The following is a 17,770-nucleotide window of genomic DNA, read 5'->3' on the forward strand; positions in this document are numbered from 1 at the left end:
ACATTCACTTTGTACAATTTTTTGAAGATTTTTGAAAAACTAGAAAATACAAATACAATACATGTGAAAATGAATGTCACACCAAAACGTAAGGGTAAGTAGTGAAATCAAAAAGTATACGACTAAATGCATTTGAAATAAAACTGGTGCCTTGATTTATTTTGATTGTATTTTTCCCATCAAATGTTTCTTTGTGTTCAGTTCAGGTTTAATTACAATAATATAGCATTTTGGTGCAAAAATACAAAAGAGTAGCCCATAACTTGATGCCAGAATAGCAAATATTTCCACAGCAACTGTGAATTTTCCAGGGGAGCTGACATAAGCTGGTATAAAGGTTAACCACACTGCACAGAATATCAACATGCTGAAAGTGATAAATTTAGCTTCATTGAAATTATCAGGCAGCTTTCGAGCTAAAAAAGCAAGTACAAAACATAACATAGCCAGAAGCCCTATGTATCCTAACACAGCCCAGAAACCTACAGGTGATCCCAGGGCACATTCAAGTATAATTTTCTCTTTGTAATGGTTCATATTTTTGTAGGGGAATGGTGGGTTTATTGTTAGCCAAAGAATGCAAATCAATACCTGTACGAGAGTGAAAGCTAGAACACTCAGTCTCTGCTGTACAGGTCCAAACCATTTCATGACATTAGTCCCTGGAAGTGTAGCTTTAAAGGCCATCAGTACTACTATTGTTTTCCCCAGAATACAAGAGATACAGAGCACAAAAGTTATGCCAAATGCTGTGTGTCGAAGCATGCAGGACCACTCGGAGGGCTGACCAATGAAAGTTAGAGAACACAAGAAACACAGAGTCAAGGAGATGAGCAGCAGGAAGCTCAGCTCAGAATTGTTGGCCTTTACCAGTGGAGTGTCCTTCTTGATTAAGAATAGAGCAGCCACTATCAAATTAAGGAGAACACCAAAGAAAGTAAAAAACACAATAATTTTTCCCATAAATTCTGTGAAGGAAAGAAACTCAACATTTTTTAATATACATGCATCTCTGTTTTGATTGGACCAATATTCTCCAGGACACTTTTTGCAGTCATTAGAATCTGTAATGAAAATAGTGTTGCCGTTATTGGTATTAAATCAGTGTAACTGTAAATCAGTAACTGTACCACAGAAGACTTAAACATGACACATAAACTGTAGAAAGCAAACAGTGTATGCACGTTGTTGTAATTCAGGACTGTGATACCTGTGGTGTTGCTGATTTCTCCTTCTGCACATGGCATACAGTCATAGCAGCAGACTGGCTTTCCTTTTTGAAGAACTTTATGTGTTCCTGGACGGCAGCTGACACTGCACACTGAGACAGGCAACTTCAGATCCAATAAAGAGGAATATGTGAAAGTTTTTGAAGAGACGCATTTTTAACTATGTTGTTTTATCAGTTAAAATATTTACCTCTTTGCTTCCTCCAGGCCACACAATGGCTTCCGTTTTAAGAACAAACCTCTGACCAGGAGGTAGAGAAGTATCATAATAGCCAACTAGTATAAACTGAACAGATCCATCTGGTCCATGCTGCCAGTTTACCACCTCGTACCTGGCAGCAGTTGCTCCAGTGCTGTCAAACCACACTCGATCCCCATTTTTAATAGTAAAGTTCACTTGCTTTAGGGACTCCACTACCTGAAGACCAGAAAACTAAACTGTGTCATATATTGCCATTATATTAATACCACTATTTTGATGTACAAAACAAAGAAAAGTTTAGTCATTAGTTTAGTTTACCTGCCTATGAGTAACATGAACTTTCTTGTCACACCCTTGAATGTTTGAGCACTTTAGGATATTATGCAGAGAATAGGCTACAGCATAGACTGCTTTGTAAATGTTACTGGAGTATCTCAGCTCTGCCACATCATCATCATAATCTATCAGCTCCATTAGATCCTGATTTTCTTTGCAAAATGTAGTATTTATCATACTGTCCTGGTTTGCCTCCTTACACTGAAATTCTGTCTCCCAAAAGCCTTTGACTAAAAAATCTTCCATGCCACTGATATTAGCCTTTTGCACTGCAAAGCCCAGTGAGCCTCCCAATACAGCAAAGCTGGTAGGAGTCACAAGGCTGTCAGCAGTAATCCAGGCCTCCACTCCAATGAATTGTCTGCCAGTGATGTTGTGCAGACTCAATTGCTCCAGAAGGTTGTTCATCTCTACATGGGCCAGGAAACCAACAATAACCCGGGCAGTGCTCTTACGGATCACATCAAACACTTTTAGAAGTTTTTCTGGTTCTGCCCTGTGAAACTTCTCTCTGTATTCCACACACACTCCTTCTTCTTGGGCCGCAGCTAGGAAGATAGCCATGCCATTGTTACCATAGTCACTATCACTATTGACTGCTCCAACCCAGGTCCAGCCAAAGTGCTTGACCAGTTGAGCGAGGGCTCGACTTTGATAAAAGTCACTGGCAATGGTTCGAAAAAAAGAAGGATATTCTGTCCTGCTACTCAAACACTCACAAGTAGCTGAATGACTTATCTGAGTACACACAATAGAAAGATGTAAGAAAGAGAGACAGAATAAGGAAAGTTTACATTTCATATGCATACATGGAATATCCATCAACATCCCTCTTACCACTGGTATTTTAAATGGTCCAGTAGTTTGTGACAGAACAATGGTTGAAGAGGATTCAGACTCCCCAATAATAGCATGCACAGCTGATTGGCCAGAGCAGCTCTTTCCCAGCATCCATTCATCACCATTAATCAGGGCCATAACTGCACGCATTGAGGACAGTGTTGAGCCACAGTTGTCATAAATACGATATCCAATAGAAACATTGCGAAGAAGAGAACTGTTTTTGTTTATTTCCTCAATAGCAAATATCATCGTCTGTGCAAATCGAAACTCCCTAAGGTTGACACTGAGAAATGAAAAGCAAATATAAATTTGTGTTTACTGTCACAAAACTCAGTATTTTTGTTAATAGCATAAAATTACCTGGAACACCTGAGGCGTTTGGGTTTCTCTGTAAAGACAAGTGAAGGCGATGTTATTTTGCTGTGGATGGAAAAGGCTCCACCGATCATAACATCTCCTTCTTTTGACAGCATAGGAAACTCTGGACTCCCCAGTATCTGACACAGAGAAGCTTTCTCCTCTACAGTTTGAAATGCAAAAAATCCAATGAACACTAGCCCTGTTATCAATGACAACATCTTCTATTTATGCATTATGGTGGGAAAAAGCTACTCTTGTCTGGGTTAGAGCAGAAATTTATCTTAGACCATGACAGGGTACGTTAGTTTTTACCAACCAATCAGAGACAGGAAAACTTTCATTGGGCCTCGCCATGATATTATGTGTTGATAATGATTTGTTACAATTTTAGGTTTTTTAGATTTCCAAATTTATATTAAACAAATGAAACAAATTATAACTTCAGACCAACAAACATAAAGTCCAGTGCATATCAATGCATAATTATACACAATTTAAGGATTTAACATAAAATATTAGATAAAACTTGTGCATTTTGAAAAAAAATCCATAAATACTTAAAATTTTAATTTAATCCCACTACGCAAAGTGATGTCAGAGTAACCTTTTTAATATGTCACTTTTGGACGTCCAGTTTTGGTCCACTGGAGGGGTTGTTTTGTAATGCCAGGTGACATTTTTTTCTCAACATCTACAGAACATCTAGTGTAGATGTCTGTAGGACCTCCATGTACAGGCTATTTATAGTCAAAATGTGGTTGTTGTGGACATCTTTTCAATGCCAAACTTAACAAAACTTAGCCTAAAGCCTGTTTAAATGTTGTTTTTATACTGTTGCTATCCGGTCTTTAAGTCTGACGTCACTAGCCGTGTCTGGGCTCAAACTCCGCTCCAGGTAAATAAATCAAACGATCACTGTGGCATCACTGAGAGCTGAAAAACTGTCTAAAGTCTTTCATCTGTAATAAAATGATCAGCGTTCTGCTCTACCAGGTGTAATAATTGAGTTTAACATCCGGGCATCCATGAAAACGGAATTTATGACATTTAACGTAGTTAGAAATTAGCAGAAAGTTAGCTCGCTAGCTTCCATCTAAATACTGACTGAGGGATTTTGGAAACAAATTCAAACGTACGGCTCTGCTATCACTTCCAACATAAATGAAGACAGAACAGCAGTGACATTTGTAGGGTTACTGAAGTTTGGCTAGCTGGTATATAATGATTTGCTACGTGACCGCTAGCAACACAGCTATGTGAGCACAATATAAACACGCTAACTTTTTTCCACTCGATAAAAGTTAACGTGAGTGTTCTCGGTGGTCAGGAACAAATGTAATCGCATGGCAGGATGCTGTAAACGGACCAAACTTCAGCCAGGAGAACAGCTGAGATAATCCATCCACAATACAAGGTTAGTCATTCATATACTGCTGCATGGGCTGGGCTGTAGTTACATCGTAAGGTTTTAAAAACTGAGCTTAAATAAATGATTAGCGGTAATGAAAGCCGAGGGAGGTCAACAGTGATCACTGACTGTTTTTAGGAGCTTTTTGAGATTAAATAGAAGAAAATACAAAACATTAAACATGTTAACAACACAAAAGCCATATTAAACGCAGACTACTTTAGGCCCGGAAGCAGGATTCGTCACGTCATCACTTAAAGACCGGATAGTGTCAGTAGTCACATATTTTCAGAGGGTAAAGGACATGTTTTCTATAGACTACCAGTTAATCTTTTTGTTGCTTTGTTTACACTTTTGTATCCGTCTATAGCTATCATTTGTGGCTGAGACAATCAAATGAAGTTATTGGAAAATGATCTGGAACAGTATGCCACCTTCTGAAATGGGTCTAGATCATAACATTTATGTACAAAGGAATGCAGAGTGATCAGTGCACATCTCCAAGATGCCGCAGGCTCTTGAAGCTAAAACAAAAGTGAGCAGCTGCTCGGTGGACATGTCCCCAGCTTCTCACAGTTTGGAAAATGTGCGCGTTGACAAAGACTGTCGAGCAGATAGTCCAGTTCATACATATACACTTTCACAAACTTCTCCTACTTGTCATTGCAATTTCTCTACCAATCACAACCATGTTCACTTCCTCTTACAATCATAAGCTCTTTGTAATAAAACACATTTGTAATTAAAAAATGATTTAAAAAATGTATAAATAATGTACATTTCCTGCACCTGTCATAGACACATAATGTCCAGAAATATTACCCAGTCCAAAGCTCAAACGTTGAACATCATATTGGCGTCCAAGTTTGGACATCCAAAATGTGGACCTGCTTTGGACATTAATCCATGACCAGAAATGATGGATCCAATATAGATATGATGTTTAGTGGGATTTGATTTATGAGTAAAATGTACTATTTGGCTATTTTCACACAGAGTTATGGCCAGCAGGCCTTGATTTCAAAATGTAGAGATGATGAATGCTACCGTATGTTTAACTCGAAGGTGTTCAGCTTCCCTTTCTTTCATTCAGTTTATTTTATTTTATACATATGATTGTACACACTCTGTTTGCTGTAATGAAAATAATGAGAATATATGTCTTCAAGAATATCATATCTTGTGTAACTGTTCCTCAATAAGATTACATTTTTAGAGTTAGTTAATTTATACATCAGTGTACATACAGTTCCTCAAAATGTAAAGGTATGAAAAGTGGGGACCATAATTAAATATAGTGTATGGTTTGCAGTTGTTTATCTTGGGAACTTATACAAGCTTCTAAATACAAACAAGGCACTTCATTTTTGCAGGGCTTCAAAATGCTGCAAAGTTTTAATATTGACTATTTTAGATCACATAGGAAATTTGTGTTCCAGCATGCAAATGGTAGTATTACTGCTGAACACTGTCATAACCGTGTACATTATTCCTGGTTATGTGACCCAAATAACTGCCTTTTTCATTACACTTAATATTGTAACATGGCATACCAAGTAACTCATTTTTTTCAGAAAACAACTAGTGCAGTAGTTTTCGATAGTAACTATTATTTTTTTGTAAACTGTTATGAACAGTTGGGGAAGATGATTTGAAAGTCTTTTTTACTAACAAAACCTCAGCTGGATGAACATAGTGATCTGGAATCCTACATCTAGTAATCTAGAAATCTGGGCTAATATGTTGTTGTTTTTTTAATCTGTCAATTTCTTTCTTTCTTTGTTCTGTCTGCTTTGAACAGAAAGTTTGAATGTGAAATAAAAACAAAAGAAACAAACAAAAAACAACATTATATATTGCATGTGGATTTACACATAATCATTCTTGATTTGAATTTGTGCTAAATGCTTTTGGCATGTTTACCTTGTATTTTCAGTTATTTCCCTGTGTGGCACTTTAAGAAGGTATTGCATTTGGATTAGGGGATTAAAGTTACACTTTTGACAAGGAAGCAAAATAAACAATTTAGCATAACTGATTTAGCAGTGTATTGAGCCTTGCAATAATTAATTTTGTTATTGTTGCCTTTCAGCCAAAGGGATGTTCAGTAGCAGCTGGTGTGCCTCTTGGGCCCTTTTGAATTACCAAAAGATATTGTTAATTTTGTTTATGCAAAGTTAAATTGGTGTTTCAGTCACGGTTGTTTACCTTTGGGTATTGATTAAGTTCGAACACAGGTGCTGAAGTGCAGGTGCCTAAGGCCTGACCATGACCTACACCTGTGGCTCATCCCAATCACAAGCACAATAACAAACTGAGAAATTCCCTCCAGAATACAGTCAGCTCACACACCTATCCTCTTAGCAGATACTTGTTTCCAGGAGTGTTGCATCATGATACCCTTATGATGTCCACTGGAGAGCTGGTGCCCTCAAGGCCAAAGTCTATGATTCATCTTACTTTTTGAACTTGATGAAATGAATGAAAGTCAGAAGTTAACTTCGTATATGTTTTTTTAGTGTCAAAAGACATATTATCAATCAACTGGATCTGAACTTTTTATACACCTAGGCTTATTCTCTTTGGTATTATGAGGGTTGTTGTAGGGTAGGTTGGCAAAACATTGACAAATAATAAATATTTAAGCTACATTTTGATAACAATCCAAAAATGATCTGCTTCCTTTGGTACACTTATGTAGTATTTATAAGTTTGTAACAGTGCAGCAGCACAATAATGATTATTACCTGTGTTCTTGTTTAATGGGGATCAGGTCAGATCTCTGTGCTGCCCAGTGATGTTCTTTATTATTGCTAAATGATCTTTATATTCAGGAGAGCATTTTAGTGTTGTAAGAGTGAAGGGCCTACACTAAAGTGTAAGGTCAGGGGTTAAGGGTTAGAGTTAGTCTTGGAAGGTCAGTATTACCATAACAGGGAACTTAGAATACAAGTCAGCTAAATTATGGGGTAGAACATGGAAAGAGAGAAATAAATAAGAAATTATAAAAGCTGAAACCTAATTTTGTTCTTATACAGAACACATCTGGGACAGCAATACAGTATGTAGTGCAAGATTTAAATCAATGAAAATAAAAGAAAAAAAGTAAAATACTTAGTCTTGTTAACAAAACATTTTCCTAACAAATTACACATACACACAATCACAAATCAGTGATTTCTTTGTACCTCTATTGCATCACCATACCATGGACAATACTGTCATCTGCTGGTAGTATTGTGGAATTACTGAAAACCATACTAATTCCAGTTATGGTGTATATTTTGCTGCTGCAGCAGCAGCATATTATTATTATTATTATTATTGTTGTTATTATTATTATTATTATTATTATTATTAGTAGTAGTAGTAGTAGTAGTAGTAGTAGTAACTAAAACACTGTATACAGCCAATATTACTAGTCCATACACACACTGTAAGGGGACAAAAATGCATATAAATACAAATATATACAATAATTATAGAACAAAAAGTAGACCAACACATGAGGGAAATATAAAGAAATTCAACATAAGCACAGTGACAAGTTAAATATATATATATATATATATATATATATATATATTTTTTTTTTTTTTTTTTTTTAATTTAAGTGGCATGGCCACAGACACACAAATATTGACACTGGCTGTGTGTTCTTATTATAGATTGAAACTTAATTTCTTAATTTCTTAACCTCAATGAAGATAAGCCCTAAAATTCAATGTTGTGTCTTTAATTAAAACCAATTAAGGGCCTTGTTCAGTCAGACTGTGCAATGTTTAAAGAAATTGCAAAAACACCTAAGAGTCACATCTCAGACTCTACAGGCCCAAGTTGGCATGTTAAATATTGAAGTTCATGACAGTACAATTAGAAAAAAGCCTTAACAAGTATGGCAACACCCTAATAAACCACAATACCTCTGGAATAATATCCTTTCAAAAGCAGAGAAGAAAATGGAAACGTCTAACCATAATGCATGGCACCATGTTTGCTGGAAACCAAATCCAGCACATAAGCACAGACGCCTCATACCACATATCAAGCACAGTGGTAGAGGGGTGATGTTTTGGGCTTATTTTACCACAGAATCTGAGCACATTGATACCAAAGTATTGTAGAGTCTAATGTGAGATCATCTGTCCGAGAGCTAAAGCTTGGCCTAAACTACATCATGGAACAGAGCAGTGATCCAAAGCACAGCAGCAAATCTAGAACATAATGCCTGAGAAAGTAAAGAATCAAGGTGACAGACCTCACCCTGGCCAGAATGCTATCGCTGGAAAAAGAAATGCCCACAAATATCAATAATCTGAAGCAATAGTGTTAATATCATTGGGTTGAAATTCCTCTTCAATGATGTGAGGGATTGGTAAAGATATGCAGAACATTACTTCAAGTTTGTGTTGCTAAAGGTGGTTCTTGAGTCATCTTGATAGTTTCTGACTCATTGTTTCTTCATTCTGGTATAGTTTTTGTTAAAAACAAAATGATATACTGTATGTAATATGTATGCTAGATTATTTATTGCTACCTCAAGATGTGTTGAAATAATTTTTGAACCTGGTAAGGACCAGATGATTTATTTATTTTTTGTTATGTCCAGATACATAAAACCTTAGAACTGAAAGAAGATGTACTTTCTTTTCTCATGACTCTATAAGGTCACAGTAGTTTCTCTTACAGGGACAATCTTAAGAGTAAATCCGAATGTTTGCAAAATATCACTGGGCTTCAGGTATAACGGTGACATTCAGTAATAATGAGAAACATCTTCTGATGTGAAGTGCAAACTCACAAAAGGACTGAAATCAAACAATTGCTTTGTTTGCCAAAATTCAATGGAACCAATAGGGGTACTTGGTTAAGGTCATCTTTGGCGGCAAGTCTTTTCCCACTGCCCTGATTTCTGCTGCATACTAGGAGATGGTCACAGGCCCAAGTGTCCATATCAAAATATGACATTTACCAAAGAATTGATGATGACGTGTGGATACTTTTTAAAAGGCTGCAACGAGGGAAATTCTAAAGATGACTGTGCTCACACAAGAAAAGACTATATTTCCCAGTTCTGCCTAAAAGGTTTTACAGCTAGATAACTGAATTACAATTAAATTGTGGGTAGATGACAATCGAATAGAAGATATTCAGCAGAATTAGAGTTACAACGAAGTCTGAAAGTCATGATGGAGATTTGAGTGGCCTGAATACAGCCAATGTTATTTGAACTCATACTGATATTTTTAATCTTTGTAAACCTAATGAATATAAATATATATGTATATGTACAGCATCAGCTTGAACATAAATTAGATAAACTACTTTGAAATGTAATGTTTAATTTCAAATTGTGAAAACAATGACACCCTTGAATAGAAACCTTTATACTTTGTATACCTTTGTACTCAGTATGTGTGTATGTTTCTTAAAGTTAACTTAGAAGAGTTTTTTTTTTTCTTCTCTTCAATATTAAACTAATAATTGCAGGTGACAGTAACTAATGTCTCACTGCCATCTCACTAATTAATGGCATCAATGCTAATTGTTTTGAGAGAAACAAGGTAACCTTCAATTAAAAAAAATTCTAAATTAATTAGTTTTCAGCGCAACACCTGGTGAGCTCTTGTTTTCTATCCTAAGGGCCAGATGTCATCAGTCTTGTCGAAAACACTTGCTTGTCTTTTCTTGCCCAGTTTGCCCCTTGTCTACCTCTCACCCCTCTGGGAAAAAGGTAAATTGGCAGGTTTAGGTTGATGTCATAACATAGTTTCCCTTTCATAATATGCTCACAAACAAATTTAAGTGCTTCCCAAGTGCACACACTTATGCTTCAATGCATGTTGTTATTCATTCAGATTAAGACAACACATGTTGTTTTCATCATCTACAAGTTCACAAACAAGTGACATGCAAACATCAAAAAAACTTGCCACAAGTGAAGGATATTTAAAAACTTTTGTGTCTGTGAATATGTGTGACGTATTCCATGTTATACACAAGCGTATGCATATACATTTTAAATCTTATAATATATCTATACATTTATAAGATGGCACTGAGCCTAAATTGTGATGTGACCACTACCCCGACTACTATTTGGTTAAATGACTTTTATCGAGCTGCACCACACCAAATACTGCACAACACCAAATGCTCCTGGTAGACAGCAACAACCTTCTAGCATAATTCTGGTTGGATATCTGACAACTCTTTACTTTGTAACTTTATCAGTTTCAAAATCAGTTTTGATGTTTGTTGTCTTGGAACAACCAGTTGTTTTTAAGTTGAAACCATCTAGCTGTTGATTTGAGGTGATGTTAATTATTTCATTGACTTTGTGCAATGTACTAGCAAAATAACCCCAGAGCATGATACCACCACCATGCTTAATAACTGGTACTCGTACTCCAAAAATACCTCTTGTCAATTTGGCTAAATAGTTTGATCTTTTTCTTGTTTGACCATAAAGCATTTCTCCCAGAAATCATTTGGCTTGTCAATTTGGGCAGCTGAATATTGATTTGAAAGTGGCAATTTTGAACCATTCAGTCCATGGTTATGTAAAACTGGCTTCTTGTGGACAGTGACGCTACTTTTTCAGCAGTTTCTAGTTCCTGGCAGGCTTGGTGGTTCCTGGGTTGTTGCTGAACATCCTAACCAATTTCCCTTTCTTCTTATTGTGACATTTTGGGTCTTCTTCCAAACGTTAGCAAAGTGGTGATCTATCCAAATAGCTTGTACAACTGTGTGCATGCCACCCAATTGTTCCTTCTTACTATAGCCTGTAGTTTGTATAGGATTTGAGATATGAGATTTATTTTAGGAAAATCAAAAGTTGTGGTGTTTAACTGAAGTTTGCTTAATAGTTACCATTTTAATTAATAACAAGAATTTTCTAAATTTTCCATAACTCCTGTGGCATTCTGACAGGACAAGCAAGGCAAGCAATGCTGTGTAAAAATACATATATATTAATGTGTACCATAGGAAACCAACCTCTTTCTTTTGATCTCAGACAATGCTGTCACTGTCAGAGATCTTCGCGCCTGTCAATCAACATGTGCATTCATCCTTTATATTGCTGCCATCTTGTGGCTGCAGTCAGCTTCATTTGTGTCAATCTCAGAAAAAAAACCAGTTCTCTCTGTTTTGGGGACGTGTCCATTCTCCATTAAAAATTACTTTAACTGGACAAGCTGAAAGGCCAGCTGTGTTTTTCTTGTAATTTGCACATGCACATTATGGATAAACCACTGGTCTTTGACGGTAATCTGATGGGAGAGTAGGTACACTTTCGAAGTAGCATCTATGAAATTATCTGAATATGTTTAACCAGCTGCTTTGTCAACACATCAGATTCATTTTTCATTCATATTTTCAATCCCCACTGTGTAGATATTTACAGTTAACTTTGTCTGCTCAAGCCTCTTAATTCAGCTGATTCTTTATTATTATTTTATTATAATAATAAAAAAGTCGCCCCACACCACTGGCTTTAAGTTGATTTTGTGGGAAAAAATATTCATGCTAAAAATGCTGAAAATCAAACAGCAAAGTTTGAAGTAACCTTCATTCTCTGAACAGACTATTAGCCTGGAGACTGATTATTCTGAAGACTCTAATAGGCCGCAGGTCTCTTACTGCTTCCAGTACAAAAGGACATGATTTTTGCATGACAGTGAGAGGCAGTGAAATTTTGCTCAATGTTCACTGTGTGAGAAACAACAAGGAATTGCTTGATCTGCATAGTGAATCAAGCCCTATACCATCATATCACAACCAGCGGTTCTTTATTTTTCCATATATATCCAACAGAGTGCATGGCATACATATTGCCTGGATCATTTTCATTTTCCTTACAACAGCAGAGAAAATGTGTTTCCAGGCCAGCTAGAATTTGTAATTCTATGTTCTTAATCTCTTCTGTGTGCTGGATACAGCCATGTAATTTTTGCACTTATTATACTCAATGTTATTCCTGATTTCTGAGCTCTTTACCTTCCAGGCATTCTGCAAATCCAGCCTATACTTAAAAGCTGAAGCCACAGGTAATACTTTAAATTCAAATTGACTGCTAAATCCAGAGTGTTTCCTTTACTGTCATGTTATGTCCCTTCTAGGGTGAGGCTGAGAAAGAGATCCATCTAACCGAAAATATCAGACAAACAAATCTATCTAAGGAATTAGATATGTGTGACATGCATTCCATGATAGATAGATTCACTCGTTGGGCCCCCGTCCTCATATGAGGTTTTACATCGTTTTAGTAGATAAAGGTGAATGGCTTGGACATAAATTGAGCTACGGTTTGGGAAAGGCCTCGAAGGGGACTGCCGGAGGTTCCCGGGCCTGGCAGATCCCCATGTACTAAATAGAAGTGAAGACGTTAACGAATTGTAAAGGGCAGGGAGGGTGGGGCATGTAAACTTGGGGGACATTTATAGATGAGAACCGGAATGAGCATGTTTGGAGACATGGTCCTGCTCCTGAAATTCAGATACTTTATCTCCAATTAGATCAAGATATCCTAACCAAAAGAAAGAAACTACACTACACCTAACCTCACTACCTAACATAAAGATAAGAAAAAGAAGTCAGATAGATAGATTGGATTTGGATTAGCTGATTATCAAACTAGTTGTTTGTAGCCCTTTACATCAATATAACGGCGCAAAAATGACATCTAATAAGGAAGAAAGAAAATGAACAAGTTGTTCTCTATCGAGCTGATAATATCTGCAGACTCAGACTGATGGGACAGAGATGACTGTAAATTAAGTAAGACCTCCGAAACTTTCAATTTATGCTCCTTTCAGCAATCAGCCTGTCATCAGAGGGATGATATGGAGGAGGAACACACATGAAACGCGATGCAGCCTAGAAAGGTGTCCCAAGAAAGATATAATTTCAGCATTTTTATATAATTTCTCCTAGATTTTCTCCAAGATTTAGTGTTGCATGTCACTGATTTGTCACTCTACCAGGCGGGGTCCAGTGAAATGAGCTTGTAAGGTAAATCCAACAAAGGGAAGCATCAGTGAAAAAGTGTGGTTACAATTCCCACATTAATGCTGAGACAGAACTAATCTGTCTGTGGAATTTAATCTTCATCCTTCTCAATTGCGACCAATACCCAAAGCTACTTCAGACCACTTGTAGCAGTGACTTTCTCCAAAACAGAAAAGATAAAACAATCTGTTTTCATAGTTGTGGGTCTGCGACCTAGCATTTATGTGTTTGGACCTTTGATTTTGTTTTATTTAATATTCTGAAGTTAAGATTCTGTTCCAGGTTTTGGTTCTTATTGTAGTTGTAATCCCTCTGTTTTATATTTATTTATTTTTTGTTGTATTATCTAGTCTTTAGATTTCATTCCTCCCATGTGTTCCATGTCCCTCCTCATGAAGTCAGTTGTGTCTCTGTTTGTTTACCTTTCTTATCAATGTCAAGTTCGTGTCTTTGTCTCTGTCTCAGTGGTTATGCTTTCTGTTTTATTGTGGTGGCCGGTGTCTCTTGTGCATTATGTTCAGCTTTGCTTCACCTGTGTCGTTACTCCTGATTTGCCCCTGCTGTGTTCCCAGCTGTCTCCACTTCCCCATCTCCTCCTGTGTGTGTATGTATTGACTGCATCTCTCTGGCTGTGTCCCAATCCAGTGACCGCACACTTCGTAGTACGCGCAGTTCGCGGACTACGTACGGCGGGTACTACGAAGTACAACAAGTGCGGAAGTGAGAGGCTTGTGAAATGGGACGATCTGGCCTTCGTCACGCTGTTTGACAGAAATGAAGCAGAAAAAAAAGTTTTTTTATTCGTTCATTTTTTTATGACATCACTTTGATTAGTTGAGTATCTGAGGCTGAGACCAGGACTGTAAAACATGATTGCTGGGCTTCATTTCTGTACTGAACAGTCATTTTAAGATTAGTTAGTAAATAACAATTAGCTTATGTTGTTCATAAGACAAAAGTCATCTCACTTTGGCAATGTAAATATAATATGGCCAATATTATAGTTTTTGTCAGTTTATTGTGATATATTACAGCAGTGAGCTTGAACTCACTTGTGTCATTCACTGGGCTTCAGTAAAGATTCAAGTTGCATTTATTCAAATTTCCTATCACCTTAAATCTTCACTCAAAGACAAGTATCTTTGACAGTGTATATATAGATGTATCATATATAAGAGACAAATATTGTTAGTTTAATTTGTTGGCATTACTAAATTTGGCTCAATGCTTACATATATGTGTAAAAGAAAATGTACGAGCTGTGATAACTGTTTCTGACCGAATGAAGAGTAGACTGATATATTAAATATTCCTTTATTGGGTGAGAAAATCAGACCATGTCATAACTGCTTTAAGTCATACAGAATAGATATCAGAGCCTTAAACAGGCTGACTTCTGCTAAATGGGTCAAACTGGGCAGAAAGTATACAAACACATAACATCCTTATAGAATATGATGTAACACTATAGATCAACTTACCTCAGAATATATAAAGCATATAAACAATTACAGCAATATGATGCAACAAACACAGCAGTACTACTAATCCAAAATACTCAAAGCTTCATAACTGAAACAAACATTTATTTTTAGGTCCATTCTGCTGCTGATACATACTTAAGGTTTCTGAATATTAAACTTGTTGCTGCCTTTCATAGTGTGTAACCTGAAGGCCCTGAGTACTTTCTCCCACACTGAAAACACTGGGATGATAAAATTATTTGAACATTACCTAATAAGACTGATTCAGCACAGACAATTAGTTATGTTAAACTTTTCTAGCAGTCCTTCACAAACAGGGAACAGTCTGTCTATTCTCTCCATCTGTCAGCTGGTGCTGGCTCTTCCTCCTCCTCTTCCTCACACACTGCTGAGTTTGTCCTGGTGGATCATCAGGGGTGCAAAGCCTCACAGATGATGTGCAGCAGTGGGTCCCTCAGTCTGTCCTCACTCTGGACACTTGCAGTTGTCACACATGGAAATCAAATCTGTGATAAGCTGCAGGATACAAACACAAGTGTAACTTATAAATACATGTTCATACTGTTATTACACAATCAGAGAGAAAGAAAAAGAGAGAGAGTGCAGGACAGACAGACAGGTGACAGTCTCAGGTGTATACACTGCTACAAAACAGCACAAGAGAAGGAGGATTTAGTGTTTGTGTTATTACGAGTGCTAAACAAGAAGAGTTCCCGCAGGGGCTTTTTTAGCACCCCCAAAAATTTCTTACTTTTTTTGACAGTATTTGCTGTTTATGTGACACACTACTAAAAATATGAAAACCATGCAGTACTTGGTTGAGAAGTAATATTTTAACAACAAAAGTATAGATATGCCTCCCCCTCCAAAAAAAATGCTTTGTTCCAGCTCGCCTCTCCCCTACTCTGCTCTAGCGCCCTTTCTGGAGAGCGATCGTGGCTGAGACGTAGCGGAGCGGAGGTGTGAGTGCCTGGCTTAAAACAGGACATGTTAGCTGCATTTAACCTGCAGTTACTCTTTATATAGTTAGGTAGGAGTCAGATCATGTTTCTTTTTTAGCTGAAAAACATTACACCCAGGTAACCTGCAGGGTTGAAAACGTGTTTTCCGACGATGTTTGCTACCTTACAATCCGTCCTACTCTGTAGTGAAATCCGCAACATTTGACTGTCCTGTTGCTGCCATTGAAATTTATATAGCCTATTTAAAATCTAAAACTTAAAATTGTCCGCAGCCTACTGTTGTTACCACTGTCCTGTTTGAAACAGAATGAGAGAAGCTGGTTATTTTGTCATATGTGCATGTGCCAATATTAAACCCAGGAGCCACACAAAATGTAAGATCAAATGATCCGTAAATCAAAAGTAATGTTGGATCAGTGTTTCAATATTTATATCTTCTATTAGCTGTACATGTATGGTTATTTGCCTTTTGGTTGAAAGTACACTGAGAGAGGACTTTTTCATTAGTGATCATAATAGTATTTTTTTTCATATTAATGTAATTTTTTCATTTAATTGAATACGATCTATTTGTGTATGATTGTCAGTCCAAAGAGGGAGAGAGGAAAGAGGGGAACGTGAGGAGAAATTACAAGGTCAGGAAGAACCAGGTAAGAAAACAGACAGGGAATAGTGACAGGTAAAACAGAAACTTTTAAACTGCTTGAGAGAGTTGACCACCAAAAGTGATAGACAGATGTGCTAACCTCAAGGTGAGGCGAAATAGGTTAAAATGAAATAAAAACATCTGCAGAGCCATAGTAGTATCTGCAATAAAGATCTTTTCATACATAGTATACATTGTACCATTGGCAAAGTTGCCTCCATTTTTATAATTTTTTTTAAATTAATATTTTGTATATTTGTACATTTCAAGGACTTCTATTTTTGAAGTGTATTTTTATGTATCTGTATTATATTTTACATACACATTAAAAATGTGTATGTAAAAAGTAAACTGATTAAGTAAATCACTCACTATGAGCATCATTCATTATTCTCCCCCAGTAATTAAGGTTAGGGTATGTATTTTTTTTTTATTCCAATCCATTCTTCTTTTGCAGCATTTAAATAACCATGATTAGATTTGATGGTTTTGTTACAGACTTTTCAAAAAAGTGTTTTGCTTTTCTTTCACAAGTGTGGGGATTAAATTGTATTAAGATGTACAAAATAGTGATGTCATGTTTTGTGACGAGGACCCAGGCACAGAGAGACTTGATGAATTTAAGAATCTTATGATTTAATAAAGAAATTTGCAGACTTGAACAGAGATGGTAAAATTATGATGACTGATAACGGAGACGAAGACAACAGATGATGAGGACAGGGAGGAACAGGGGTTTAAATGCACCAAGGAGACAATCAGAAAGAACTCGGGAAAACTGGAGACATTTAGGAATGCAGGGATGACAGAGACAGGGAAGAAGTCTCATCGTGACGAGTAAAGTTTATCTTGCCTGGCTGCGCAGCTGTCTGGGTGCTCAGCATCCCCAAAGCTCTGATCCTAGAATCGCCCCTGGTTCCCAGATGGTACAGTGGACACATGTGTGACTCTTGTGATTAAAGCATCTTTCTTTCAGCTTAACGAGTGAACCGTCAGCTCGTTCAAACACATGTTAAAGTCTGTTTGGCTCGACACCACCGAACAGAGGCAGCAATATAACATAGCTAACATTAACAGTGCAGTGAATCCTGCTTGTGCCGTGATATTCAGGACTGCAAACCGAGCAGCATCACTGACTTTCAGCTTGTTGTGTTTGTGGATATATGACTGACTTTAATTATCTATAAAATCATCACATTCTCTGTAAGATTAAGTCAACTATTGAACAGCGTATATTTTAAAGTAAAAGCTTTAAAACCAAGTTGACGCTGAAAGTACAAACATCACT

The 17,770-nt window shown here is 36.9% G+C and overlaps 1 protein-coding gene across 1 annotated transcript; it reads right to left on the bottom strand.

The window, feature by feature from the left end:
• Positions 1 to 156: 156 nt before the first annotated feature.
• On the bottom strand, positions 157 to 15,863 carry LOC146373651 (extracellular calcium-sensing receptor-like). The gene is made up of 7 exons (XM_084950128.1): positions 15,779 to 15,863; positions 2,971 to 3,130; positions 2,605 to 2,893; positions 1,750 to 2,505; positions 1,420 to 1,647; positions 1,211 to 1,334; positions 157 to 1,064 (listed from the first exon to the last, which is right to left on the bottom strand). The coding sequence occupies exons 1-7, from the start codon at positions 15,861 to 15,863 to the stop codon at positions 157 to 159; spliced, it is 2,550 nt and encodes an 849-aa protein (XP_084806254.1).
• Positions 15,864 to 17,770: the final 1,907 nt, after the last annotated feature.

The sequence above is a fragment of the Perissodus microlepis genome, chromosome 14 (genome assembly GCF_051167445.1).
Source record: "Perissodus microlepis isolate ML-2025 ecotype Zambia chromosome 14, ASM5116744v1, whole genome shotgun sequence".
NCBI classification, from domain to species: Eukaryota; Metazoa; Chordata; class Actinopteri; order Cichliformes; family Cichlidae; genus Perissodus; species Perissodus microlepis.